Below are 27,178 nucleotides of genomic sequence, written 5' to 3'. Positions count from 1 at the left end.
GGAACCGAAAACTCAGAGTTTCCATCTCAGGGTAAATCAGCTCAGACATCAGGGTTAGACTCAGAGTTTGTTAAACCTCCTTCCTGAAACGGACCCCTGCACTTTTAGCGTTTATAGAGGCAGCATATCTCCACATGTAAATGGGTGAATTAAGGGTTTATTTCTACCAAACCGAGTGGTGATTCTTGGACCAGTGGAAAGATGAACGAATACAGCTTTTGATTAATTTTATTTATGTCGACTTTGAATGAAGTGTCTTTTACGATGATTAAAGTACTGTTTATTTACATGGAGCCTGGGGGGTTTGGCGATGGTGATTTTGGGGCTGCTTTTAGTCACTTAGACACCAATGCATGGGGAAATAGGGTCCAAGTTGAAAAATACTGAAACATCATTATTTATGCAAATTAGCACATATTTGTCATCTCATTTGCATAATTAAACATACAAGTTCAGAAAACTTGTAATACAAAACAGTATTGTTAATGTAAGTAATCAACTGGGGAAGTTCCATGCTGATATCTGTTAGTTAAAATATTTTCCCTATTTGCCTGTAGTGTAACCAATTTCAGTATTTTTCAATGCTTTCCACCATTTGCATTTCTTCAGACTTTTTATATGTTGCATAATGCCTATACTATTAAACTGACCTTTTGAAAACAGCAAACAGCAAAGCTAACGTTACTTCACCAAAACTCCACCAACTGCAGAACGGCTGCGGATCGGCTCCGCTGCGTGTCAGCTGCGTGCTCTGCCGTCCTTCAATACCCACCGGGTCCGGATTTGTTGCGTAACGGCTGCGACCATGACTGGCAGCTGTAGTCACGAGGACCCACGAGATCTCGCGAATTCACGTAGAATAGAACCACAAAACCAAACAGTTTGTTTCCATCGAGAAGAGTAGCGGGGACAGGAGCATGCAGACAGAGCAGTGACTGACTGTGTTTCTCTTCTCTCGTAGGTCCAATACCAGCAGATCATGGCATTCCTTAAAGAGCTGGACCGTTGGGAGAGAGAGATGCTTTACCAAAAGTGGAGACCAAAAGTGCCAATTTCTGGGAAGTAAGTTTACAGTCCAACAGTCAATTGACTTTCTTACATCTGGAAACTTCTTCGGGCACAAAAAACTGGTTCAGACTCTGTCTCTTAAACAAAGTCAAATGGAATTAGCCAACTGTCTTATTTTTCACACTAGTCTTTTAGCACAGCCTTAAGAGCTACATCACATTTCGCTACACATGTTGTGTGTGTAATAATACGCCTTTGAATCAGATTTGAGCTTGTAACATAGTTTTTCCCTGCAGCTGCCGGCAGTGGTGGATGTTTGCCATTCAGGCCAACCTGAGTGAAATCAGAGAGCAGCGACTGCGAGGCAGCTGGGGCTTTGCCCTGCAGCGGGCCCGAGATGCCCAGACATACACCAGCCTCTACTTCCGAAGGCTCAAAGGAGTCCCACTGAGTTCTCAGGAAGAGGTACTACACTGTAACACAGACATGTTGTATCAACCAACATTTAGGGAATTGGATTGCTTAGATCCTTAAAATACCGCATCTGAACAACAAAGAATACCAAATATTGTCCCTCATATTCCTTTCATTTTACTAATAGAACTCATAAAATGATCTGATTTAACCATGCCACAAATCTTTTCATAAGATAAAATGGAAGAAAACCGAAAATAGCTAAGCAGTTTGATTAACCGTCTGAAAACTAAGGCCTTTGTTCATGAACAGAACCTTCTTTGAAGATGGGACAGAGAACACATTGAGCATGCTAAATGTGATGGAACGAAGGTTACTATCTAAGATATAAGATAAGATAAGATAAAAGACCTAGTATTGCCTTTTTATTTGTATTTCCCCCCCAAGAAGATTACAATTAAAAGGTACGGTTTTATTATTTAATAATAATATTTCACAAAACAATAAAACAGAGCAGTCATAAAAACATCAGGTTTTTAAAACAAAACCAAATAAACAATTTGGTGTACAAAAACCTGTATGGTGAAGGTAAGAAAAGTTCAGCGGAGGTTCAAGCATTGTGTAAATATGTTATGACTAAATATAATAGAAACATATTTAAACAATTGTCCACCTCTGTACAGCTAACCAATCACACCGTGAAGCCTGTGTGAATGTCACATTGTCGGTTTCGGAAATCTACAGAAGTTGTCAGATGTTGACCCCCCTTATCTGACATCAGAAAGGTTTGGGGGGGGGGAGTGGTTTTCTAAAGCTATTTGAACATCTGATAAGCAGTTCTAATTAGGGCTGAACGATTTTTGAAAATAATCTAATTGCGATTTTTTTCAAAAATATTGCGATTCAATATGCGATTGTTTTTTAAGCTCTTTGTCTTCTGTATTATTCAACAAAGACAAGCAATAAATCATTGTATAGTATGAACAACACAAGATTAGATAGATTAACCAAACTGTTGTTTCCTGGAGGCCAGGCCTGGATGTGATGATGATATTAGGTGATGCATGAATTTATATGAATCTTATAAGACATCTTTTATTGAACTACTTCAGTCACAGTAGTAATGTTTTGATCACTGACCAAGTCTGGTGGAAACATTCATATGAAAGTCAGAAACAAATCACACAAACTAAACTGCAGGTTGCAGAAATATAAAAACCAATATGTGGCTTTACCACACTTAGTAGTATTCACATTTAATTATCATTTACTGTAATAAACATGTGTAAACATGTGGATTGCACTTTTTAAACACTGTCTTTGAACTTTACTAGACAGTTAAATAAGTAAAAATACAGTATATACAACAGTGTATTTTTTTTTTTTTTTACAGCGCACACAGAGGAGCTGCCTCCAGCCCCCCCCTCCCCTCATGAAGTTGTGTGCCGCGTGCATGACAGCGTCAACATTGCACTCACACTCAGAGACAGAGAGGCTATCGTTACGTTAGCAGTAGCATGCTGCTGCTGGTCTTGCCGTGGGATTAACTGTACTAATTAAACCGTTGAAACAACGCAGCAACGCTGCTGTGAAAGCTCCCCGAACGTCATTTATCAGAGTCTGGTTGTTACCCGTCTCAGTGGCAGTCTCCTCCACTCCATGTCTTTATAACAGAGCTAGCTAACTGGAGCTAACCGCTAATCAGAGCTAATGGTTGCTAACCGAGCCTTCAGTTCTGCGTGCCTGTATCCATTAACTGCATGTATGGACTCCAGCCCTTCATTTTATTAAAATGGCTGTAAAATTTTTAAACTACAACTCAGAGTTGTTTGAATGACACAAATCTGCTCACGGTACGGCGTAGCGTTAGCGTGCTAAGTTGATGCTTTCTCTGCAGCTGCAGACTGATTTGCTCTCGTGAGTCACGTGACCAAATCGCAGCCTTTGCGATTAGGAAATCGCGTCTTAACATATCGCGATATTATCGCAAATGCAATTAATCGTTCAGCCCTAGTTCTAATGAAGCATATTTGCAGCGTAAAGGTTACCACACTAACCTCACTATCCGTTTTTATTTTCCAAATGTTTTCACAATGTCTGAGCCGCCTGCCCCCAAGTACATGAATAGGCTCCCCAGTTTAACCCAGTTTGTTATTTTGAGAACACACTGACGAACACATATCAATGAACTGATGCCTGAGTTTGTCTTCATCACCTAGATTGAGCTGGAGCGAGTGGAAGAGGAGCAGACGTTAGAGGAGCTGCAGAGTCTCCGAGAAATTGTCCACGACTGGTTTCGAAAGCAGGAAGAGATCGCAGAGGTAAGCTTAGATGATTCATACACTTGTGTTTACTGGTCTTTGTGGCCTTTGAGGGAAGAGAAGTGGTCTTTCTGTTAACGTTACTCAGCTTTCAACGGTTCAACAGACTGTGTGTGTTTGTGAACTCACAAATGACACAGATGACTGATCACAATCAATCATCAAACTTTCACTGATCTTCTAAATGTGTCCTTGTTATAGTTTCAGCCTGTGTTCTACCCCTGTCTCCTCTTCCAGAATGTGCGTGAGCCCAGCAGTGACCCCCAGCCCTGTTTACCCACCACATCCATCCCCAAGAGTGGGAGCTCAGGGATGATCCAGTACCTGCAGTCTTGGTTCCCGGGCTGGGGAGGCTGGTATGGAGATTCCCAGGACCCAGACCGGCCTGAAGAGCTCCTGCCAAATCCGTCCTCCTGGGATATTTTAGGTGAGACTCACTCCTGTCTGGTGCCAGAGAAGGGCTGACAACATTAAGCATCTTCTTTAGTCTGCTCTAGCAGAAGTTGCTACCACAAGACTGGTTTGATTTGCATTACGTATTCTGGTACATTAGATAATGGTGGAGTAAGTCTGGACTCCTGTATAGTAAGTTAGATTTATGTGTTTTGTATCATCTGATATTCTGTAGTGTTGGTTGAAATCTTATTACTGTATGACAAGCACAAAACTCATAGGATATCAAGGCATTCTGGCTGCTGACCATGGTGATACAATGCTTCTCCAGCAGAGACAGAAGACTTGTTCGACCCATTGGAGGACTCTCACACTCTGAACACGTTCACCAGGCGAGATCACCTGTTTGCCCGGCTGGAGTTCTTACTGGAGAAGGGCGCTGTCACGCTCTTTCACCAGGACAGGAGGGACGACACGCTGCATGAGAGTGGGCTCATCCAGTTGGAATTCTCAGGTACACAGGAGCAGTGTGGGACAAATAGAAACATTATTCAGGGTTTTTTGGGTTAAGAGTGTAATTGTTGGCAATGTGGAAGTGCATCAATATTCAGATTTTATCCAGATCGGTGGTGTTGGATATGGCATGTTAGTGCGAAGACATTTAGTTAGGGGTGGGTGATATGGATAAAACATTTTATCACTGTACACAGTATAGGTAATGTTATATGAATAAATATAGTGATAAAAGACACACTTAAGTAACTGTGTACACGGCTTTTGGCTAATCCAGTCAATACCTTAGAAATCAAAGTTCTTTATTAAATTGACGCAAACTCTTTCTGTAAATCTATGAAACCATCCTGCTGTTTGCATTTATTTGAAAATTGAATTTCCCACAACGGTTTGAAATACAACCAGAGATACAAAATAGATAACAACCTTGGTAGATTTGATCTGGTTGATCATCTTCTTACTATATGGCCCCATTTTCACTTAGTTTTAAAATCCATCCTGAGTGATCCAGTTGCAGGGGACAGCTCTACGACGGGTGAAAACGCACCCAGGACGCATAGAAATCCGATCACTCAGACCACATTCAGAGATGGATTGCGGCAGACAATAACCTTATACTGTTTCATAGAGGAATAGGAAGGATATCACCACAGATATTTAGGTTCTTACGTAGCAACGTCTGCTGTTTAGAAGCTGGCAAGCTTAGTGATCAAAGAGCAGCTGTAAAACACTTTTCATATACATTCTTCATAATAGAAGTCCCCTGTTATTTAAATGCCTTCATTATGAAGCAGCCAAATCAGGAAATGTTGAGTCTTCATCAGCAGTAAATTTACATGACTCCTATTAGCGAACATAAAATAAAGGAGACTGTACAAACAAAAGTCCAAACATTACACATACCGCTGTCAGGTGGAGAAAAGTTCTGCCTTTGGCAGCCACACAGACAATAGCGCTTTTTCATTAGTCATCACACGTTTCTGTAATAATGTAGGGTTTATGTCAGAGTAAAAAATGGTAAATGGACTGCATTTATATAGCGCTTTTCTGTCTTACCGACCACTCAACTCAATTTAATTCTATTTCTAGTGTCAAATCCTAACAAAAGTTATCTCAGGACACTTTACAGATAGAATAGGTCTAGACCACACTCTGTTTCTGCCTTATCTGTTTAATATCTTATGCCAGGAACAGACTACACACTTTTTTGTCTTTCACAACAATAACTATGTCAGACTAGACAGACAAATTGCCAAAAAATCTTGCTGTGTCTTGGACAGAAGAGTCAGGCAATACTACAAGTATGACACCGACCGATAATCGCAGGCTGTCGTGAAGAGTTCATAGGCCAATGCTTTGGTGGAGCAACAGCCTCTCAAAAACTCAAGAAAATCTATTAAACTGACCGTTTTCGATCTGAAATATATACAGATTCAGCAACTGCATAGCTTATTTCTCGCTTCAAATGTTTTCAGAAACATGTTTTGGTGAACTATTTTTGTAAAATAAGAGATTGTTATCCAAACGAGCAGCCATTATGGTCTGTTTTGAAATCCGGGAGCCCCACGTGTAGCGTTTGTCCAATCAGGTGCAGCCATCGTGGTTGTAAGAGGGTGGAGCCTGTTTCCTTTGCTTGTCAGTGGACAAAGTGAAGGTTTCTCTTCACTAACTGCTAGCGGCTAGTCCGCTGGCGTGCAACGCTGGAAAGCGGGGCAATCCCTGCTGTGAAAACAACGTGTATATGGGCACTGTGTGTATCTTTCCGACAGCAGCAGTAGCATCTCTCCTTTTGTGTGTGTGTGTGTGTATGTGTGTGTGTCAGAGAGCGCTCTCTCTTCCTATTGGTCACTGTCAAGGAACAATGTCGTAGAACATGTCACACTAGGCGGAAAAAGACTTTCTGCATCAGGGTCGTGAAGCGCCCCAGATGTTAGATCTCTGTTCTTTGATGATGTCACACTACAAGAGGTAAAGACACATGTTTATCAGTCCCGACCCTCATTATCGGGCACGACTTTGAACGTTTGTCTGCGACGTTTCTCTCGGGTCAAATCCGGCTGAATTTGTGTAGTCTGATCCTGGCATTAGGCAAAGTGAATATGTTCAGGGTTTGGACTGTAGTTCAGACAAAACAAGACATCTTTTCAATTCTTATCCTTGTTTTCATCTCATCAATTTCCATTATTTTCTGACAGTTTATTTTGATTAATGCATTAATCAATTCATTGTAAAGATAGTTAACAGATTAATTGATTATGAAAATAATCCTTAGTTGCATCCCAAGAGATTCTATGGGTGAATATTAAGGGCTAGAGAGTTCTATATTATTATCAACTCCCCTCTATTGTTTTTGAGACAAAAAGGTCTCTTTGACAATGGGTAGTCTACTGAGTTAAAGGTGTTTTCGTCCCATAGACGTCCCACAGTTGTTCCAATAGACTCAGAGCATGTGTACTGCTGCCTTGATTTCCACAGGAGTGAAGGTGATTTTGGAGTCTCTACCTCGGTCGGAGTCTTCCCTGCTATCTGTTAAGCTGGGTGGTTTGTTCTTGAGAGACTTGACTACTCAGGGCACCATCTTCCCTGTCCTGGTGTCTCCTAAAACGGTAGGCAGTGATGGACAGGGGTGGGCAGAGTTCATAATGTGAAGTAAAGTGAATTGCAGCTCCCCAAGTGCATGATAATTGTCATATTTTCTACTGTATGTTGTGTCATGTTTTCAACACCTGTCACTTGTTACAGGATAAAGTTGTTGTCGCCATTAACCAGCCATCAGGCCAGTCCAGCAGTACATCTGGTAAGATTTTTGTTTTCTTTTGACTTAATAATACTTTCTCAATTCAAACAATATTATTAGATAATACTTTCACTGAGCCCGTGACGTTAGCTGAGTTTCCTATTATGTATTTATATTCACATTTCACAACTTTCACAATTTTGCAGAAAAAGGTTTACCCTCGCTTGAGGAGGTTTTTGTCTTTGTGGGAAAAAGTTGATTTGCTAAATGGGATATGGAAACGCCTTTGCCGAATAAGTTCTGACATAGCAAAAATGTCACTCACATGATCAGCTGTTTCTGCTGTCTGTGTCCTGGATAGTCCCATAGTATCTTCGTTTCTGGACAAAGAATAATTCAAACTTGCTCAGTTACCAGAGCTGTGCAAAAATCAGGGTGAAGAAGCAGAGCATGCATTTTGCTATGTGTTTCCATTTCAGTTAGGTTTGTAGTAATTTTGAGACACAAGTTTAGAGCTTGCCATGTTATGTGTTGCTCTGTGTGCAATGACATAACAACAATAGACTGTGGTTTATTGGGGACTGATGATTGAAATCATCGACAGTGACATAGTATGGATGTGTGAATAATCCAATTTTGGTGGCAGTATGAGTAGCAACACATATACTCCCACCAGCTTTTACTAACACGTTTGTCTCTTAATAGATACCATGTTTGTATTGTTTTTGTGTTGTCAGGATGCAATGCAGAGTGCTCATCACCGGTGTTTGAGATGATTTATGAGCGTAACCCTGTGAGGTGTAAGTTTGAGAGGAGGCTGGAAGTCAACACTAGTCCATTGAACATCATCTACAACCCACAAGCAATCAAAAAAGTGACTGAGTTCTTCTACAAAGGAAGAGTTCATACCTCAGGTAAGTAGTGAAATAAAATGTTTACCAAGACTGGTGAAATTTCACAGTGCGCAGAGGCAGCAATAAGCTAGCCATTAGGAGCACTATTGCCGTTGTTAGCTTGTGGCTTGCATTGCGCCGCTGTATGTATGTATGTATATATGTGTGCAGGGAAAACACTGGAGCCATAGAACAAAGGTAATGAACACATTTTTAGAGTGTAGGTGTGAAAGCAGGAATTACCTCACTGTCCTCATGACAGAACAACAAACAATCACAGCATCCTTCAAGACCCATAAAAAGACCTAGTACATAACCCCCACCCCGTAAAACATTAAATGCAACCCGTGGATGTAAGATATTAACAGTCCAAGAGGAAAGTATAGTGCAAAGAATAAAGTGTCGGGTGCTTTATAATACTTAGTAATACTTAATTAGTTGCTTTTGTTAAGTGCTGGTGCAGATTTGGGAGCCATTTAGTAATTGGATGGTTCTGCAGAAAGTGCTGTCGAGGAAACGGGATGTCTTAGTTTTGAATGAGTCTTTTCCCTTAAGGGGAGAGTTATTAAGAGGCGGTTGACAGGGTGCGCGGAGCAAACAATTCTGTCCAGCTGCTTCTTGTGATTTGTAGATTTGTAGTTTACATACCACACAAATATATATGCTAAGAAAATAACAAATAACAACAACAAAAAAACACCACCAAAATGTCTTCAACACCCATAACTTCTTAAAAATATAATTTTGCCCTAGATAGGTCTTGGGTCAGTCACATATACCTGTATTTGTATATAAACAGCAAATTGTCCATAAGTATAATGCTTAAGGTTGGACTAATACATTTTTTTCTGGAAAGAGAAAAATAGCATTTAAGAAAAAAGTCTCATGTTTCCAACAGAAAAGAATAGGACTAATGTTTCTTTTTCTTGTGTTCAAGAATGTAGCTTCTGTGACAGCCACATCAAATTCATTTTGATGATAAAACCAAAAGAAATGAGCACAAATAAAGTTTTGGCTTGGCTCCTTAGTTAACTAAGTCAATAAGGTGCAAATTGGACTACATTAACTGAGTCGATAAGTTGCAAACTGAGCTCTCTGAAACAGCATACTTGCAAGAAAAAGATACATCTTTAGTAAGCATTAAATAGCTTGAATGACCATTCTCAGTATAAGCTGAGATTTACATCTGCATAGACTTCTTATGTTACCTCTGCATGTTAACAGTCAATCTTCTCTCCACTTATGAAGACAAAAGGGCCACGAAAAGAAGCTTTTTTTCCCTTTTTTCTCTTGCTTTCTTCACCAAGGGCCACAGCTTCTCTTTGACTGCTTTCTCTTCAGGGGACAGTGCTTCTGTGAGCCTTAGTTTGTTGTCTATAAGAAACTTTGAGCCTTTCGCCTCCTTCCAGACAGCATCACGAAAACGTCGCATTGCAAAAAGGATGATGGTTGATCTACTTGAGCCGTCTTGACGTTGCTGCCCGATGCGATGGACGATGTCGACCCCCTCCTTCAGGCTGCGAATATTAGGAGCCACTTTACCCAGAATCTCGATGATTCTGCTCTTGATCTTTTCTCCACCTTCCTCCCTCACGCTGGGAATCTTCAGGGACCACCTTGGCTGTAACTCTGACAGTCAGCAATGTTTGCCTTCAGAGTTTTATTTTCTGCTTGTAATATATTTATCTCTTTTTTCATGCCTTCCAGTGTGTGTTTCTGTTTTTTAACATCCAAAGTAAGCTGCTGAACGGACAAGGTTAGCTTTTCCTTCTGTTTCGAAGCTCCGGCTTATTTTTCTATAGCGGAGATTTTCCGCAAAGTCTTATCAAGTTTCCCAGATAACACATCTGTGGTCACGTTTGACCTTTTTTGTTGGAGGTTTTAACGGAGTATCTAGAAGTGGAGTCGCAAGGGCCTCAGATTCAAATTGTGCATCTGGACTAACCTCAAACCACTCACCAGCTTTTTCTTGTCTGCTAGTTTCATCCACATCCCGCATGTCAATAGGGTTGTTTCTAGCTTCATCCATGTGTAGCGTAGTGTAGTAGTGTTTGAAGTAACGTTGGCTTACGTTTTCTCCAGTCTCAGAGCCTTTTTGCCTTTCCTTTTGGCCATTCATTTGCTGATGGTGGACAGTGGTAGGGTTAATCTTGTACGACATGGAACCGAACAATTCCAAAACTAGAGCTGGTGGTCGACTTTGCAAGAGATGGGAGGGCTCTCCTTCTACTGACCAGGGCCTGGAGGTGGAAAGGGTTGACTACCTTAAGCCTGTGAAACATTTATTTGATAGAATAACACAGTCTCACTCAATTTACTAAGAATTATTTTTAGTAACAGTAAATTAGACTAGTCGGTAAAATATTCCAACACCAGAAACAACATTACTCACTCACATTCTAGGTTATTTCAAACTACGTAGTTTTAGTATAATTTCTCATATGCTTCTGACACTTTTGAATAAGAAAGCAGATTATTGTATCTTAAACATATCTCTTTGATCCTCAGGTTTTGGCTATCAGTCAGAGCTGGAGCTGAGAGTAGCAGAGGCTGCCAGGAGGCAGTACAACAAGCTGAAGATGCAGACCAAGGCAGAGATTCGACAAACAATTGATCAGCTACTCGTGGGAGAGTTTATTGTAAGAGAGACTCACTGGATGGGGGCATGAAGTATAGTAGAAATAATTGGCAGTTCAATCATTTCTAAATGCAACTAATGTGTTTGCTTTATAGGAAAACAGTAAGCGTTGGACCATGAAATTGGACATCTGTGCACCCCAGGTGATTTTCCCTGATGACTTCCAGTCAGAGGACCCGATGCTAGTAGTTGTTGATTTAGGCAGGATTCTCCTCACAAACTCTCAAGGTAAAACAAAAAGGATATACCCAAATATCTTCATTTTTTTTCCTAATGACATTTCTAATTCAGCTCATACCTGTTGTTGTTTGTTTTATTTGAAGACGACACTAAGGCCAGCTCAAAAGCTACTCAACCTGAAAGGGAAGACATGAGTGATGATGAGTACCAGACACCCCTTGCCACCCCACCAGAGTCTCCACCACCTGAACTAGACGTTCCTTTGACCGAGCAGCTCAAAAGCCCTGAACTTCCCAGCCTCAGATCCCCTGAAAGTACACAGGCCTACAGCAAAAAACTTTACGAAAAATACTCGTTGTCCTTTAAGGACCTGCAGATAATGGTTGGTCGCTGTAAGGACAACTGGAAACATCTTCAAGAGAGTGAGGTAGGGCCTACTCATGTGGTGGAGAAGTTTAATGTGCTGTTGCAGCTTGAGCAGAGACTCCGCTACACATCAGACCCCCAGCTCCCTGGGGCTGTGCTGTCAGGAACTCTACCAGACCTCAAGGTCCATATCAATCTTGAGAAGATGACTGCCCTTAGGAGTTGTTTGGCTAGGCTAAGCAGTCCATCTGTGAGTGAAGGGGACAAAAGCCCAGAGAGAGACCCAAATATAAGGTCTCCTGACCCCCTTACTCTCCGCTATGACAAGATCTTTCAAAGGGAGGACAGCTCTTGGAAGTTGCAAGGTTCAGCAAAGAACCTGACCCAGAGCGTGATGACTTTAGAGCAGCACACACGGGAGGTCCTGGTGGAATCCCGTCTGCTTTTAGCTGAATTCAACATTAACTACATGCAGCTTGGTGTAGAAAGTGATGGCCGCTACATATCTGTTCTGAAAGTATTTGGCACAAATGCTTATTTTGTGAAGCGGCCTTATGATGCTGAAGTCTCTCTGACTGTCCATGGTCTTCTGCTGGTGGACACCTTACAGACCTATGGCTCAGACTTCGACCTCCTTGTGGCTTCTCATAAGAATCTCAGTTTTGACATACCCACCGGCAGCCTCCGGGAGAGCCAGCCTTCATCCCCTGTGTCGTCTGATGGTAGGTCTCCCGGGCATCAGGGCCATCATACTGAGTCATCCTCTGGTATGCCCGTGGACCAAATCTCCCCCTTCAGTTCCTTTCTCAAGGACCAGGAGGCCCTAATTAAGCTTGAATACCAGTTTGTGAGTTCAGATTGCCCCTCCATGAATCTGGACAGCTCCCTTCAGGTGACAAGCATGCAGGTCAATAACTTGGACATCATTCTCAACCCTGAGACCGTGGTGGAGCTACTCAAGTTTCTCCAGAAGTCTTTCCCCAAAGAAGAAAGCACCTGGACTTCATCAGTGCAACAACATACAACACAGCCTTGCAGTGAGGAAGAGGATGGGACCTATCAGGCCACCTATGATCAGAACAAAGAGCTGACCGTGGAGATCCACCGTCTTAACCTGCTTCTCCTTCGGACTGTGTCCACTGGCACTGTCCTGGGTGCTGAGAAGAAAGGGTTGAAGATCGCCACTGCCAGCATCACTGGCACCAAGGTCAATGTGTCCATGGGTAGTCGGTTGGACATAAATGGTTCACTCGGGTCAATGCAGTTGGTGGACCTGACCCAAGAAGGAGGCCGAAGTCAGTTTGTGGTCAGCATTGGTAGTGCTGACAGCTGCTCAACTCTTGACGGCTTAGCATTCCTTTCTGACACAGGAGGTTCTCCCTCAGAAGCTTTAAATTTTCGCCTTATGGAGAAATCCCAAGGGGAGTGTTCCTTGCAACTACAAATGGCATCGCTGCACTATAACCACTCAGCCAAGTTCCTGAAGGAGCTGAGTCTGTCTGCCAATGAGGTAGAAGACAATTTCCGCTCCATGCTGAAAAATGCTGCCACCAAAGTGTCAACAGTTCTAGCCACCAAGACGGCAGAGTACAGTGGTATGGTATCGCTCTTTGAGACTCCCTCAAGGAGAACTCAAACTCAAAGTCAGAGCTGCAGTTATCCATTTGAGGATGAGGAGGATCTTCCCATGGAGGAGCCTGAATCCACCTTAGACACATTCTTGGTGAAGCTGACCCTTAATATTAGCATTGAATCACCAGTTGTGTCTATTCCCCGTAAACCTGGTCACCCTGAGCTGTTGGTTGGTCATCTGGGAAGCATAACAATCCAGAATTTCGTTACTGGGCAAGATTCCGAAGGAGAGAAGTTGCAGGTGTTGGTGAAGGATATTCGACTGTATTCAGTCAACATGAGTCATTTGGTTTTGAAGATGGCACACAAAGGGGAAAAGGCTGGCAGCATGTCACCATCCCACCATAAGAGCATTAATCAGGAGGAACCACAGTTCACGCGTCATGACTTCTTTGAATCCCTCAGCCGCGGAAAAGGTGAGAATGTCTGATATTTTAAGGATAGTTGTATTCCAAATGCTAGATTATATGTGCTTGGTAATGCAAATAATGCAAGCATACATTTTATAAGCAGTTTGTGACACAAGCTCACGTATTTTTTTTTCTTCATCAGCTTTCCATATATTGAAAGACACCACTATACAGTTCACGCTGGAAAAAGTTCCCGTTGATGAAGACAACCAGTTTACCTTCCTCACCACAGAAGAACCGTGCAAGAGCAAAGGGTTACTGAAAATTGAGGGCAAATTCGTCAACCCTGTTCAGGTATACATATCAATACTGGAAATATTTCAATACAAGCCGGTATTCAAATAATGTCCAGGTCTCAAATACTAGCAGCATTTGTATTGTTGCCAACTTGAATATAGAAAGAGCAGTTCCTAATACAAGTTCCTTTTCAAGTTAAAAACAAAATAGGGATGTCACGTACCAAAAGTGAGAAGAGTGGAGGGGGCTTGGAGAGCGTGAGTTACATGTAATCTGGAGAAAATGTCAGTCTTAGCCCGCTACTCTGAAGCCTGACACCACACAGCCAGCGTACGCTAACGTCTTCCATGAGTTCACCCGGAACTCCCAAACAGCAAGCATGTTTAGTCTGTACTCTCGGTCGTTGTTGTTCTTCACACAGAACCGGGCTGGTTAAAGTTAACTAATGTTATAGAGGTCCGCTAAAGTAAGCTAATGTCAGTCATGTTAGCTATCGTAGCTATGTAACGTTAGGCTGTGACAGACAACGGCAGAGAAAATCAGATTTACTTTCTGTTTGGGAGCTCCAGGTGAAGTTGTGAAAGCCGTTGCTTTAAATGTAATGTTAAGGTAAAGCCAGAGGCTGACTGCTGTCAAGGCGTCAGTGTGCACCGTGCACATAGATGAGGCGCTCAGTTTTTTTGTGCTGGTAGGCAGACTAGAGCACTTGTAAGCGTATACTGCCCCCATTAGGTCCGGAAGAATGGCATCCCCCGGTATTGTAGAAAAACGAGTACCGTTACGTTTTCAGAATTTTAGTACCGAAGTACCGGTTCTCGTGACATCCCTAGTAAAAAATATAGAAAGGGAATTAGTTTAGCTCTATTACCTCACAGGTAAAATTAGTTTAAAAAAAACAGCATTAATACCCATCAGTACAACAGTTATGTCATTCTCTCACCACTCTACTGCTCTGGTACTCTACTGTTTACATTTACTCATAAAATCCAACCTACTTTACCATTCTTTCCATCACTGTTAAATTAACTTTCATGAAAATCAACAGTTCCTGCAGATGTTTCACAAAAGCTACCATGAAAGAGATTACTTCCATTAATCTACTGGAAGGTTTTTAATGTGATCTATGCAGGAAGGGTTGAGTTTCATTTAAGTTTACACTGAATAAAATTATAAAGTAGAACAAATGGAATAGGTTAGAATGTGAAAACTATCAGTTAAATGATACATTTAGAGCTACAAAAGTTTACATACAGTTGTAAAGAACATGTAAGGCATGGCAGGTTGAGTTTCCAATAATTAATACAACTCCTATTTATCTGTGATGGAATCATTGGAGCACATGTGTTGAAATGTGGGTCTCTTTTGACTATATTATGGGTCTTCTGAAAATATGACAAAATCTACTGGGTCAAAAATATACATACCGCAACCTCAACGATCATAAACATTCATTAGACGCAAACGTAATGATGGACAAGTCTAAGGAGCTCAGTACGGATCTAAAGAGGCGGATCATTGACTTGAACAAGTCAGGAAAGTCACTTGGAGCCATTTCAAAGTAGCTACAGGTCCAAAGAACCACTGTGCAAACAATTGTTTGTAAGTATAAAGTGCATGGCACAGTTCTGTCACTGCCATGATCACAATCAGGAAGACCACGCAAGCTATCAACTGCTCTGGTCAGGATGGTCAGGAGTCGACCTAGAACCACCAAAAAGCAGGTCTGTAATGAATTAGAAGCTGCTGGAACACAGGTGTCAGTGTCCACAGTTAAGCATGTTTTACATCGCCATGGGCTGAAAGGCTGCCGTGCAAGGAGGAAGCCCTTGCTCCAGAAGCGGCACCTTAAGGCTCGACTTAAGTTTACTATGACACAACTGTGCCATGCACTTTATACTTACAAACAATTGTTTGCACAGTGGTTCTTTGGACCTGTAGCTGCTTTGAAATTGCTCCAAGTGACTTTCCTGACTTCTTCAAGTCAATGATCTGTCTCTTTAGATCCGTGCTGAGCTCCTTAGACTTGTCCATCATTTTGTTTGTGGTTGAGTCTAATGAATGTTTGTGATCGTTGAGGTTGCTGTATGTGTATTTTTGTCCCAGTGGATTTGGTCACATTTTCAGAAGACCTGTAAAAATGTCAAAAAATACCCAAATTTCATGACTGTTTTTTGTGACAAAGAAGTATGTGCTCCAATGATTCCATCACAGAAAAATAGGAGTTGTATTAATTTTTGGAAACTCAAACTTCCATGTTCTTTACAACTGTATGTACACTTTTTGTACATAGTGTGAGTATGACACGACTTCTCTTAATAACAGGTATAATAATTCCAGTGGATATGAACGCTATTGTCTGACAATTGTCTAACATTGACTGTTGAACAATTGGGAATAAAGACCTGTCTCTAATATAAGCCTGTTTCAGACAAAGGCCTGGCCAAATGTAGCAGCCTTTTTTTTTTAAACTGACTTAGAACAATATCGTTGGTCAACGTTTTTAAAGGCCCTGCACACCCATGGTAAACTTACACTGCTAATTATAATTAATTTGGCTCATTACACCTCATCTCATTACTTATTAAGGGAAGGACACATTACACCTGTATCATTCTTAATGCATGGAGTTTGGTGACCTCATGTAAGTCAGCATAGCTCTACCCATCCTCTAAAATTTTTGACACTCTGGTTATAGGTGTTCCTCTGCAAGCCTGTATATGAACAGGTCCTCCAGACATTGGACAATCTGTCCCTGATTGAGGAGCAACGTGTCACACCCAGCCAACCGCCCACACCCCCTCCACCAACTCCTTCTTCCACCAGACCTCACCGCTTTCCTGACCCCCAGGGAGGGCTGTTTGCAAGGGACCCTCCCTATATCAGCTTTACCCACTCGTCGCTTTCCTCTCCTTTGCCTCTGCAGTTGCACAAACCTGCTCTTCACACCTCATTCACTCAGCTAAAAATCACCTTACACGTGGCAGAATTGCAGGTCCAGCTCAGTGCTGACCTGACCCAGGGATCCCAGGGCTTGGTCAGTCTGCGCTTCCAAGATCTTGAGGGAGACTTTACCAAAGACCACCCTCATCTACTATCAGTCCAGCTGGCTCTGCGCTCGCTACTAATGGAGGACCTCCTGGAGCAGAACCCTGAGTCTAAGTACAAACATTTGATGGTGTCTCGCGGAGCTCCCAAGCCCTCCACCTTCAGTCCAAAGGAGTACCTTTCCCAAAGCTGTCCATCATCATCCAATGCCCTGTACCCAGACATGCCCCGCTCACTGCCTGCACACATAGAGGAAGCCCAAAATGTCTTCCAGCTCTACCAGAGGCATCCCAGCACCCCTTCAGCTAGCAGTCGCAAATCCAAGAGGGACCCAGACTGTCCCAGCACTCCACCTCCCTCTCCTACCCACCATACACCGTCCCCACAGCCAAGCCCAGACTTTGATGACTCTTTAGTTCATATCAATGTGCTGCTGGTGGACCAGAACCACCCAGAGTTCAAAACTCGCTATGGCAGAGTGGGACGAAGCATCGATGTTGACTTTAACTGCTTGGACATTTTGATCACACTGCAGACCTGGGTGGTTATCCTGGACTTCTTTAGTATTGGCTCCACAGCGAATAATCATGCAGTGAAGGGGCTCCCTATGTCACCTCAACCTGAGCCAGGAAATCCTCTGTATGAGCCAGACATCAGTGAGGAGGAAACAACAGAGGCTGTCAACACTAAAGTCGACCTAAAGGTAGGCCACTGGACTCGGTGCATCTTGTTGTAATGGCTGGGCTGTCCAAAGGATACAAGTTAATGGACAGTAGGAACAAATGCTGCAGATACCATCTGAAAAAATAGTGTTATTTGTATGTTTAAGCCACACAAGCTGCATTGCTCTAGGGACGGTAATGGTTCATCTGTCCATCCACCACATTGATGAATGTTATTTAATTATTTAATGAATTGTCATTACATTTTGTACATAAATTTACAGTATGTTGCCCAGAGGATGATAGCTACTGACTTTTCCTCCAGTACCACAGTAGTTGACACTTTTCAGTGCAATATCTCACAATCTTTAGATAGATTTGTAAAATATAGAACAAATACACAAGGATACACATTACTCAGAGAATTATGACAAAATAATCAATAGATTAATCAACAATATAAAAGTTACTGTAGCTGCTTTACATCACAGAGCTATTGTATATCATTGTCAGCAGATTATTGCATGGCAATACAACATCTAGTGACTACTAACATTCTAATTGCTAGTGTTTCCTTTCTTGGTGTGGCTTTAAAAGTCAGTTCTGAAATGAATATTTCATGTCTAAACCTGTCCATGTTTTCATATTTAGGTTCATTCTTTGTCTCTTGTGCTGAACAAGAAACTCAACGAGCTTGCCAGAGCAAGTGTGTCAAAATTATCTGCTCATCTGGAAATGTTGGGTGTGTATGAAAAAATTGACCGTGCTTAGAAAAAACCAACACCCCACACAACACAATTGTCTTTGACTTAAATAGGTTGACTTGTGAAAATAATCTGTTTAATGTTACCATATTGTGTCTTATAATTTAGATGGCAACTTGGCATTACAAGGCAGTTTAGGAAGTTTGTCCCTGAGTGACCTTACCCCACATGGTGATCTCTACCGAGAGCGCTTCACCACACGAGGGGGGGAAGCACTTATTTTCAACATCCATAAGTAAATATCACAACATAGAATTATTCTGCGTGATACTTAATAACTTGGAAGAAGTCTTTCTTTAAGTCACCTTTCTATCCTGGTCCTTTCAGGTATGGCCAGCCTGATCCTCACCTGGAGCGGGAATGTGACATCAAGGTGTCTTTGCAAATGGCCTCAGTGCAGTACGTCCACACCCAGCGCTTCCAGGCTGAGGTGGTGGCCTTCATCCAACATTTCACCCAGCTACAGGATGTCCTTGGCAGGCAGAGGGCTGCAATGGAGGGCCAGGCTGTAAGTACTGCCTTTTGGGGCTCTTAACCACGATAGAGTCGCATACTGGACCGTGTGTGTGTGTGTGTGTGTGTGTGTGTGTGTGTGTGTGTGTGTGTGTGTGTGTGTGTGTGTGGTTGAGAGTGAGAGGAGAGATGCAAATACTGCTTTACAGAAGAAACGCAACATTAAACTATATCGATATAAACGGTATTGTGTGATCTCATATCTTGTTTGAAAATATATCGATTTATCGCCCAGCCCTATTATGTGGGAGGCCATATTTTCTACACAGGTTATCAAAACTATAAAAATATGTTGTGTGTACATCCTTAATGCACATAAGACCATTCGAACTCCATTGTCTAAAGATTGTTCTGATGTGAATTCTCAGTTAAATTGATAACAAAATTTGAAGGTGAAGAGCATCATAGAATGAGATGTAAATTAAGAGGGTATATTGAATGTTTTCCTACTCTTTACTCTGTCTTTTCTCTCTACCTTCCCTTGTCCCTTTCCCCTCTCTTTCAAAACATGTTCCTATTTCTCTCTGCTCTTTGTCTCCTGGTTCTCACTGCAGGTGCGGGATCATCCTCAGCGGGCTTCCAGGGTTCTGCTGGATATTGAAGCCGGTGCTCCAGTTATTCTCATCCCAGAGAGCTCGCGCTCGCCAAGGGTCATTGTGGCCAACCTCGGCCAACTGAGGGTGCAGAATTGCTTCTTGCCAGCTGGGGCTCATGGGACTTTTTCCCTCCGAGACAAGGTAGAGAAACTCACCATGGCACATGCCTTTTTCCCTTCTCTGGTGAGTCACGCTGCACGTTCATCTACCCATGCAATACGCCCTGGCCGTCATTTCTCTTCCTTTTGTCTAATTTCACTGTATTCATTTATGCATTGAATGGTATTACCCAAGTGCCTCACATTCATGATTACATCATGCCACTTGGTTTTTGATACTACCAACCACATAGCAGGCTCACTGAAAAGCAATGGAAATCCTGCACTGATGATTTCTCATCATCTTATTTTAGTAACTAGCCTTATGTGAATCTGATCTGAAATGCTCAATGAATACAACATTGCCTGGTGGTGAAGTGTGGTTCCATAACTATACCATGTCAAGGTTTCTAATTGTCTGTGGTTTTATGTAAATGTAATGTTTTTAAAGAAACAGTCCAACATTTGTGGTATTATGCTTGTTAGCTATCTTACCTAGTATCAGACGAGATTTAGTCCAAGGCCCTATTACTAAAATGTGGCTTAACTAATCCAGTCTAGTAGGATGTTAGCCAGCTAAAGCAAACCTTTTAAGTCTCATATAACTGGCTAAAATGATGCTCTTAAGTGTCATTTCAATTTCAATGATCCTCCATCCATCCATCCATCTTCATCCGCTTATCCGGGGTCGGGTCGCGGGGGTAGCAGCTCCAGCAGGGGACCCCAAACTTCCCTTTTTTTCAATTTCAATGATCCTGTTAATTCTTATTCTATCTGAAATGAACCTGCTTATTCTTATCCAGTTAACTTGATTCCCCAAACTCAGTTACAGGATTGATTTGTTAATTTTGGATGACAATATTGTAGTTGCAACACCTTAAAATGCATTACAAATAAGCCTATCAAAAGTAGTTAAAGATTATCAAAAACAATTACTATATTGAATAATATAACTGTATTTGTGGATTAATTAGTGGGTGCTGCTCTCGCCGCCTGGTTAGTATGCACAACCTGTACAGACAGTCCAGCCCTCCTCAGCCTGTCCCTCTCAGGAGCCAGGCCTGAAGAGGTTGGCTCGACTGGGCAGCACACCTATCGCCCCCGCCTCCTGAGACAGAGCCCCCAAGAACTGGGGAATGTTCCAGGGCTGGTCCGCCATCATTTGAGTCATTTCCATCAGGATGACCTGTCTCACCCTCTCACAGGGGAGGAAAGAGGCAGAGCGATGTAAAGGCATAAAGCAGCTTTCTTGGCCATGGCACGTGTGCAAAATGTGTCCACACCCAGCAGCGGATCTTCTCGTGGCGTTAGGGAGAAGCACAGCGGGCAGTGGGTGTTGGCCCAACACCAAATTTACCTCCACCTTCCCAAAATGAGTCCAAATCTGCCTTACTACCTCGGGGTAAAACATCCACTACTCTGGCAGGGGCCTGCCCCTCGATATGAGGTCGGCGTCCCTGTTCTCCAGTCCAAGAATGTTGAGAACCCTCAGAGATAGAACTGCCTGATGGTTAGCATCTGGAATGTTTTGCGATAATTACATTGGTTCAATATGCAAAGATCCAAAATGGGTCAGAAATAAAAACCCTTCTGTCTGTCGTGCCTGGGGACGACCGACACGCCTGCTTCTGTAGAAGGTGATAGGATTACCTCCTTGACTCTTATGATCGGAGGAGGCATGCTGCAGAACTGGAGAGAAAAACCCAGTCATAGCGTCCTGTCTATCCAATCTGGTAACGCACATTGCCCCGCCACTCCCCATAAAACTCTGTCGGGACGAGCGGCTAGCTGCGTTGCGGTAGCTAAGCAACTGTGATCTCCCCTCTCACCCCTCTCCACCGCAAAACCTTCCATAAATGGAAGATTGGCCCATGGGGGGCCGACACGGAAAGGGCCAAGCTGATGATGGTGTCCGTGAACGCAACGTTGCTGGCTCGTTTGTAGAACACACAGGTATAACACACAGCAGCTGACATTGTGTCACCGTGATGACTCCCACTCTCCTGTAGGGAGAAGTAGATGCACGTTCACCCTCCCACTCTGAGTTAAGCCAGTGAAAGGTGTAATAATTCCCCTCGGAGGGATAATGCAACATGACATCTCAGCAGTTGCAGCAGTGGACACCTGTTCTGCTACATTTTAGAGAATGCAATATATATTGTCCTCATTAATGATGTATTATTGTACCCACCCACAACTATCTAACCCTTATAACTGTAAACTGCTCATAACTAATATGTACAGTAGATTTGTAGGATTAACACATTATACTTATCTTGCATAAATTTAGCAATCCTTTTCATAAAATCATACTAATTGGATACTATAATACTAGAAAATAATTTTGATAGCCATGGTTTTATATTATGTTTTTGTAATATATTTTAAGGTGTTTTGAGTTCAAATTATATGAAAAACCTTCAAAAAAACTTATCATTTCAATCTCACTTGAAAAATGTACCTATGATTTATTATTCTGACTCAGATGTTTTAAATTTAACAGAAATAAATTAATCGTTTTAATTTAACTGTACATTTTATACTTATAATTCAACAGTGAATACATTTTAGTGTTTAACGGCAGTCATGATTATGTCAAAATGTTTTCTAATGATGCTCATAATGAAGGAAGTGAAAATGATGTGAAGGCCTAATATGTAATACTGACAGCTAGAATTTAAAATGGTTACTGCAGTCCAAATTCTAAATACTGGAGAGAGCCGCCTCCCCGGCATCTCCTCCCCAGTGTCGAATTTTAAGGGGGTTGCCAGGTTGCACTAAACCCAATGTCCCACAATGTCAGTGTTAGCTAGAAGCTAGTCTCGCATTGCCAGACATTACTCCACAGTGCAGCGGAGTAGCTAGAGGCTGCTATAAAAGCCTGTGCTCTCGCGGAGCTCTGTTCCCGATTGACAGTCACCTTTTATCGACTAAACTCAACCTAAAACTAAACGAAACCTAAAAAGACCTCGCAGAGCTTTGTGCCTGACTGACAGCCACCCTTTCTCGGTTTAACATCATTGCAACAGCCGCTAAAAAGACCCTGACCTTGCAGTAGTTTGTACCCAGGGCACAGTCACTCAACAGAAGCGGGGAAAGAATTTTGGCAGAGGGGAGATTTTCGGTACTAATACTTTCCAGACCCCTTTACACAGCTTGTCTATACACTCGTCATTACACATTATGGTTGCACGCCAGTTTTTAACAAAGTGGGAATCATCTTATCACAACCTTGAAGCTGGCAATGGTAACGTTAGCCACAAGAATATTCCATAACATAATGTTACATTGTAGAGCGACCTGTAGAGAATGTAAGCTGTGTCCCAATCCAACACTTCAGGCTACAGGGTTGTTTTGCCAAAGTTAAATAGATTACATTATTCCGGTTTCTGTCATATGTTCGTCACGGTGGTTGTAAACAGCTGTGGCCCGCTTGCCTGGTCCTCTGGTAACGTTAGCAGTTACCATGTGGTAGCATGACGGCGTTAGTACCAGTCGGGATCCCTTCACCGGTTGTGTCTCATTTTTTTGCGAGTAACTAACTTGAATATTCTATATAATATAATAATATGGGTATTACTTTTTTGATTAAATACACTTAATATATTACATATTGGACGTTTTAATATGGAGTTCAACTTATAAAGAGCTGGTCATGAACCAGCTAACTGTAAATATGATTTTTGGGTTTAAGGCTGTGACCAAATTTACATTTTAAGCCACTTCCAGGCTTGTGTCTTATCAACAATCATCAGTCTCGTGTGAAGAACAAGGCCCTGTTCACACGGCCATTTGTTTGGGAGATTAAAGTTTTTGGAAAGAGGTACACTAGGTAAATGTTGTATTGGTCTTTCATATGCATCTTGTGTTTTTCTGTGAAGAATTTTATACTGCATGCAAATTCCTACAAGGATCCATCCCATTACAAGGTACAATGGCATGCTTTTGCTTTGGTGTGGAAAAGGGTTGTCACAACAGTTTTACCTTTCAATTTCATCCTACACCAAGTTTTGCAGTACCAGAAACTATCCCTGTAACACACTAGAGGCAGCTGACCGATGACAGTTGTGTCAATGTGTTCTTGGACATAGGCAAAACAGTGTCACTCTTAGCTGCCCTTAGAAGCAGTTGTGAAATTTGTGAGAGCATTTGGTTTGGGTTCAGGATAAATGATCCTATATTTCAGAACCTCTGGTGATACAGTTTCAAATAATTTGGTGTTACATTGCTTTAGTTAGACAAAATATTGTAGCAGCACTGGTTTGCAGTTTTTCTGTTTGCAGTTGGGTGTGTGTTAGACTGAGCTTTTTGCAACATGTGTTGCATGTATTGTCTAAAGAAATACACCAACTTTCCAAGTTCCTTGACTGTGCTTGTATGACTTAATTTATAAAATTTCTCAAGATATACAATCTACATCATATAGAATCCATGCACCAACAAAACAAAGACCCACAATCCTAACAACTAAGACAAGAAAGACTAAACAGCACTGACAAGCTCAACCTAAGTGTCTTCATAACTCAAATCGGGAAAAAAATGTAATGGCGGGTATCTGCAAAGATACAAAATAAATAAAGAACTTACCGTATTTTCCGGACTATAAGTCGCTCCGCAGTATAAGTCGCATCAGTCAAAAAATGCGTCATAAAAAACATATATAAGTCGCACTGGACTATAAGTCGCATTTATTTAGAAATTTATTTCACAAAATCCAAGACCAAGAACATTTAAGACATTTAATCTGGAAAGGCAAGTTATTAAACTACACAACAGCACCCAGAACAAGGGGCTGAATACGGTAGGTGTCGCTACGTTAACGTAACGTAACTGCACTGTTGACGAGCCTCTCCCAGCAGCACGTTGTTCAAGCACCCATCTGTGGACTCCTTCCTCCAGCTTTGGCCATCTGGATTTCAGCGCACGACTAGCTTTCTTTGTTTTCTTCATTGCAGTAAGACTAACCTTTTCGCCAGTCCCTCACAAGTTTGCTGCTCGATTACCTTTTTCGGCTGTGTATTTTACTACCTGCAGTCGCCTGCAGTTTCTTTTCTTTCTCAGTTGTCTTTAGGAGCAGCATATAGTCGTCACAAGCCTAGAGCGCTTCTCGCGGCTGTAGACGGTAATGTTTTCAGCATGAAATAACATTTAAAACATGTTACATTATATATATTTTGATATATAAGTCGATTTTTATCAGAATCAGCTTTATTGGCCAAGTAAGTGTAAACACAAGGGAATTTGAGTCTGGCTTTTTGTTACTCTCAACACAGAATCGGCAATAAAGTTACGGCTAAAAACGAAGCTGAGCGTGGTAAATATGACCACGCTCACAGTCACGCGTACGCGTGATGGCGTACTTCTCAACAACGATGTAGTCTATCCACACGTTGGAGTCACACAAGTCTCATTCGGTAGGTTATCCGTGGCACAATCCACCCGCCATACACAGTTAACTAATCACTCCCGGACCCTCCCCCTCTCACACACATTGGCCAACTCTGGCAGACTCGCTCTCTCCTCCTTTTTCAACATGAAATTGAAATGTGGTCAAATTTGCAGGTCGCATATGTGCGAGTTGTTGTAAAAAATACTTCAACAAAAATTAGTTACAAAATGTGACCATTTGGTCACAGTCTGGAGCCCTGCACTGTATGATTGTCAACATCAACTGGCCTGTACTTGCATCTTGGTTCAATCAGTGTTAATCTCTGTTTAAGTCATGCAGTATATACACTGATCAGCGAACTTACTGGCAAAAGTTGGTGTATTGTTTTGATACTGAATAAAAAAAAAAAAAATCCAATTTGATCTTAAAATGTGTTTGTTGATTTTTACTTTGCTGTCATCAAGAATGTCCCGGTGTTTGACCCACTGGATTAAGACACAAATAATAGCTTGAGTACTTTTTTTTGTAAAAAGGTAGACTTATTTATTTAAGTTACAAACAGTAGAAAAGACTCCCTGCTGTGTTGAATTGTTTTCTTCTGGCTCAGAAGGTAATGGCATAATGTCATTCAATTATTTCTTAAAGAGGATTTCAGTGAGCTATCACCTTTAGTGAACAGTAGGTACATTGACCAAACCACCTGTTCTCTTACACTGATCATTGGCACAACCCGAGCCCTTACATGCCATTACTGAGTTTTAGCACTGTCCTCTACTATTTAGAAGTTAATAATGAGGATTGTTAATGTCTTTCCAATTGTAAAACAAGGCATAGAAATGGAATCATTAGTATTTATAAAAACTTGGTTAAATAAGTTGTGTTTATGTTGTGCTCTTTGGCCTCTTCAAAAATTAAGTATGTGCTTTTTTGACTATGTAATGAATATATTGCTAACTGGATTTAATGTGCAATGTCTCACCTCTTTCGTCTCTCTTGAAAAAGGAGCGTGTGCAGAGTGCAGCAGGGAGGAGTAGTGAGCAGAAGCCTAGGAGCCCCCCCTCCAGCTCCTCCTCCACAGGGTTTACACTCGGCAGGCCACAGGCCCCAGACACAGCGAGGGCCTCTGAGGGGGATGAACCTCACAGCTTAGGTTAGCATCGCTGTGTAGTTTGAAAGAGCCATACAGTGCATCAGTGCAAGTACTTAATGTGGGAGGTAGAGCTGAGACACCTAAAAAAGTATTTTAAAATAGCTGTTAATAGCTAAACAGCTGTTTGTGCCACTCTGTGTGTTTTTCCCATTAGAAGAGCATGTGTGCCTGCTGGACTGCATTGCCCTGGATCTGCAGGAGATGGATATATTTGCTGCAGAGCGTCTGCCCTGTGGTAATCCTCCTGAATCCTCAGACCTCATCTTTCCTTCCTACTCTGTCCGTCGCACCGGAGACAACCTGCTAAAAGACTGCTGCCGCCTCAAGCTTAAAGTGGAACGCAACCTGGACAAGTACGCCCTGCTTTTAGTTTTATTGGTGGCAAAAGTTATGGCCTTTTTTTACAATGAATCAAATTATTGAGGGCTATTGTCCTGGACATGGTCTCTACTTGTCCGTCTAATTGTGTTTGTTGTTGTCATACTGGTATCTCTGTCTAAAGAACATACTTGATAGAAACATTTGACTTCCACCTTATACTGTACAACAGTCAGCCAGTAGTGTCTTGTGGGCCAAAGCCAGCCCTCCAACATCAACAGTACTTTCTTCCAGCCATAGGGCAGGCCTCTTTCCATCCTGTGTGAATAACCTATCAAATGAGTAACAATGACCCTCTGGATCTTATTATTACTAGTCTTTATTTAATAATGGAAATGATTACATTTCCCCTAAAACAAGCAAGCAATCAATCAATCAAGCGTTCTTGAGTGTCCTGAGCCAATCCTAAAGATTGGTATTGAGGCTGACACCGGGAACACACCGTATAGCAGCCTATCGCAGCTATTTTTATTTCGGTGCCCATGTTATCCAATCTGTCCGGCCACACCAGGCTCGTAGCGTCTGCGTATGCCCGCGCTGCAGCGATAGTTTCAGGCTCAACTATTTTTTACGCAATACACGAGCGTATGTGTCAGGCTAGGCAGGTAATCACATACTACTTTACAAAAATAAACACATTTCAAAATAAAACAGCCAGGTTTATGGTGATTTCGCCTGTCTTGACGCGATCAGGCACACAGGGAGAGAGAGACACACACACACACACACACACACACACACACACACACACACACACACATATATATATATATAGGCTACAATTACCACAGTTTTCCCCACTCATTCGGTCTCTTTCTATAGGGGAGGAGAGGGAGAGAAA

At 42.0% G+C, this 27,178-nt stretch overlaps 1 protein-coding gene across 5 annotated transcripts in view; it reads left to right on the top strand.

Moving 5' to 3' along the window:
• The window catches only part of vps13d (vacuolar protein sorting 13 homolog D), an 81,396-nt gene that overhangs the window by 11,566 nt on the left and 42,652 nt on the right, over positions 1 to 27,178 (top strand). For 3 of the 5 annotated variants that reach the window (XM_078255988.1, XM_078255987.1, XM_078255991.1), the window contains 19 exons: positions 962 to 1,062; positions 1,305 to 1,473; positions 3,642 to 3,743; positions 3,981 to 4,170; positions 4,468 to 4,650; positions 7,125 to 7,255; positions 7,392 to 7,446; positions 8,124 to 8,300; positions 10,788 to 10,918; positions 11,013 to 11,145; positions 11,241 to 13,511; positions 13,648 to 13,799; positions 16,438 to 17,490; positions 18,101 to 18,191; positions 18,322 to 18,448; positions 18,541 to 18,721; positions 19,281 to 19,505; positions 25,812 to 25,959; positions 26,114 to 26,312. In XM_078255988.1, coding sequence (XP_078112114.1) covers positions 962 to 1,062; positions 1,305 to 1,473; positions 3,642 to 3,743; positions 3,981 to 4,170; positions 4,468 to 4,650; positions 7,125 to 7,255; positions 7,392 to 7,446; positions 8,124 to 8,300; positions 10,788 to 10,918; positions 11,013 to 11,145; positions 11,241 to 13,511; positions 13,648 to 13,799; positions 16,438 to 17,490; positions 18,101 to 18,191; positions 18,322 to 18,448; positions 18,541 to 18,721; positions 19,281 to 19,505; positions 25,812 to 25,959; positions 26,114 to 26,312 — 5,819 coding nt within the window. The remainder of the gene's footprint in view (positions 1 to 961; positions 1,063 to 1,304; positions 1,474 to 3,641; positions 3,744 to 3,980; positions 4,171 to 4,467; positions 4,651 to 7,124; positions 7,256 to 7,391; positions 7,447 to 8,123; positions 8,301 to 10,787; positions 10,919 to 11,012; positions 11,146 to 11,240; positions 13,512 to 13,647; positions 13,800 to 16,437; positions 17,491 to 18,100; positions 18,192 to 18,321; positions 18,449 to 18,540; positions 18,722 to 19,280; positions 19,506 to 25,811; positions 25,960 to 26,113; positions 26,313 to 27,178) is intronic. The other 2 variants (XM_078255989.1, XM_078255990.1) reach the window with 2 other exon arrangements.

Source organism: Sander vitreus, chromosome 7 (assembly GCF_031162955.1).
Source record: "Sander vitreus isolate 19-12246 chromosome 7, sanVit1, whole genome shotgun sequence".
NCBI classification, from domain to species: domain Eukaryota; kingdom Metazoa; phylum Chordata; class Actinopteri; order Perciformes; family Percidae; genus Sander; species Sander vitreus.
The sequence above is the reverse complement of the archived record's forward strand: the minus strand, read 5'-3'. Positions and strand labels throughout refer to the sequence as shown.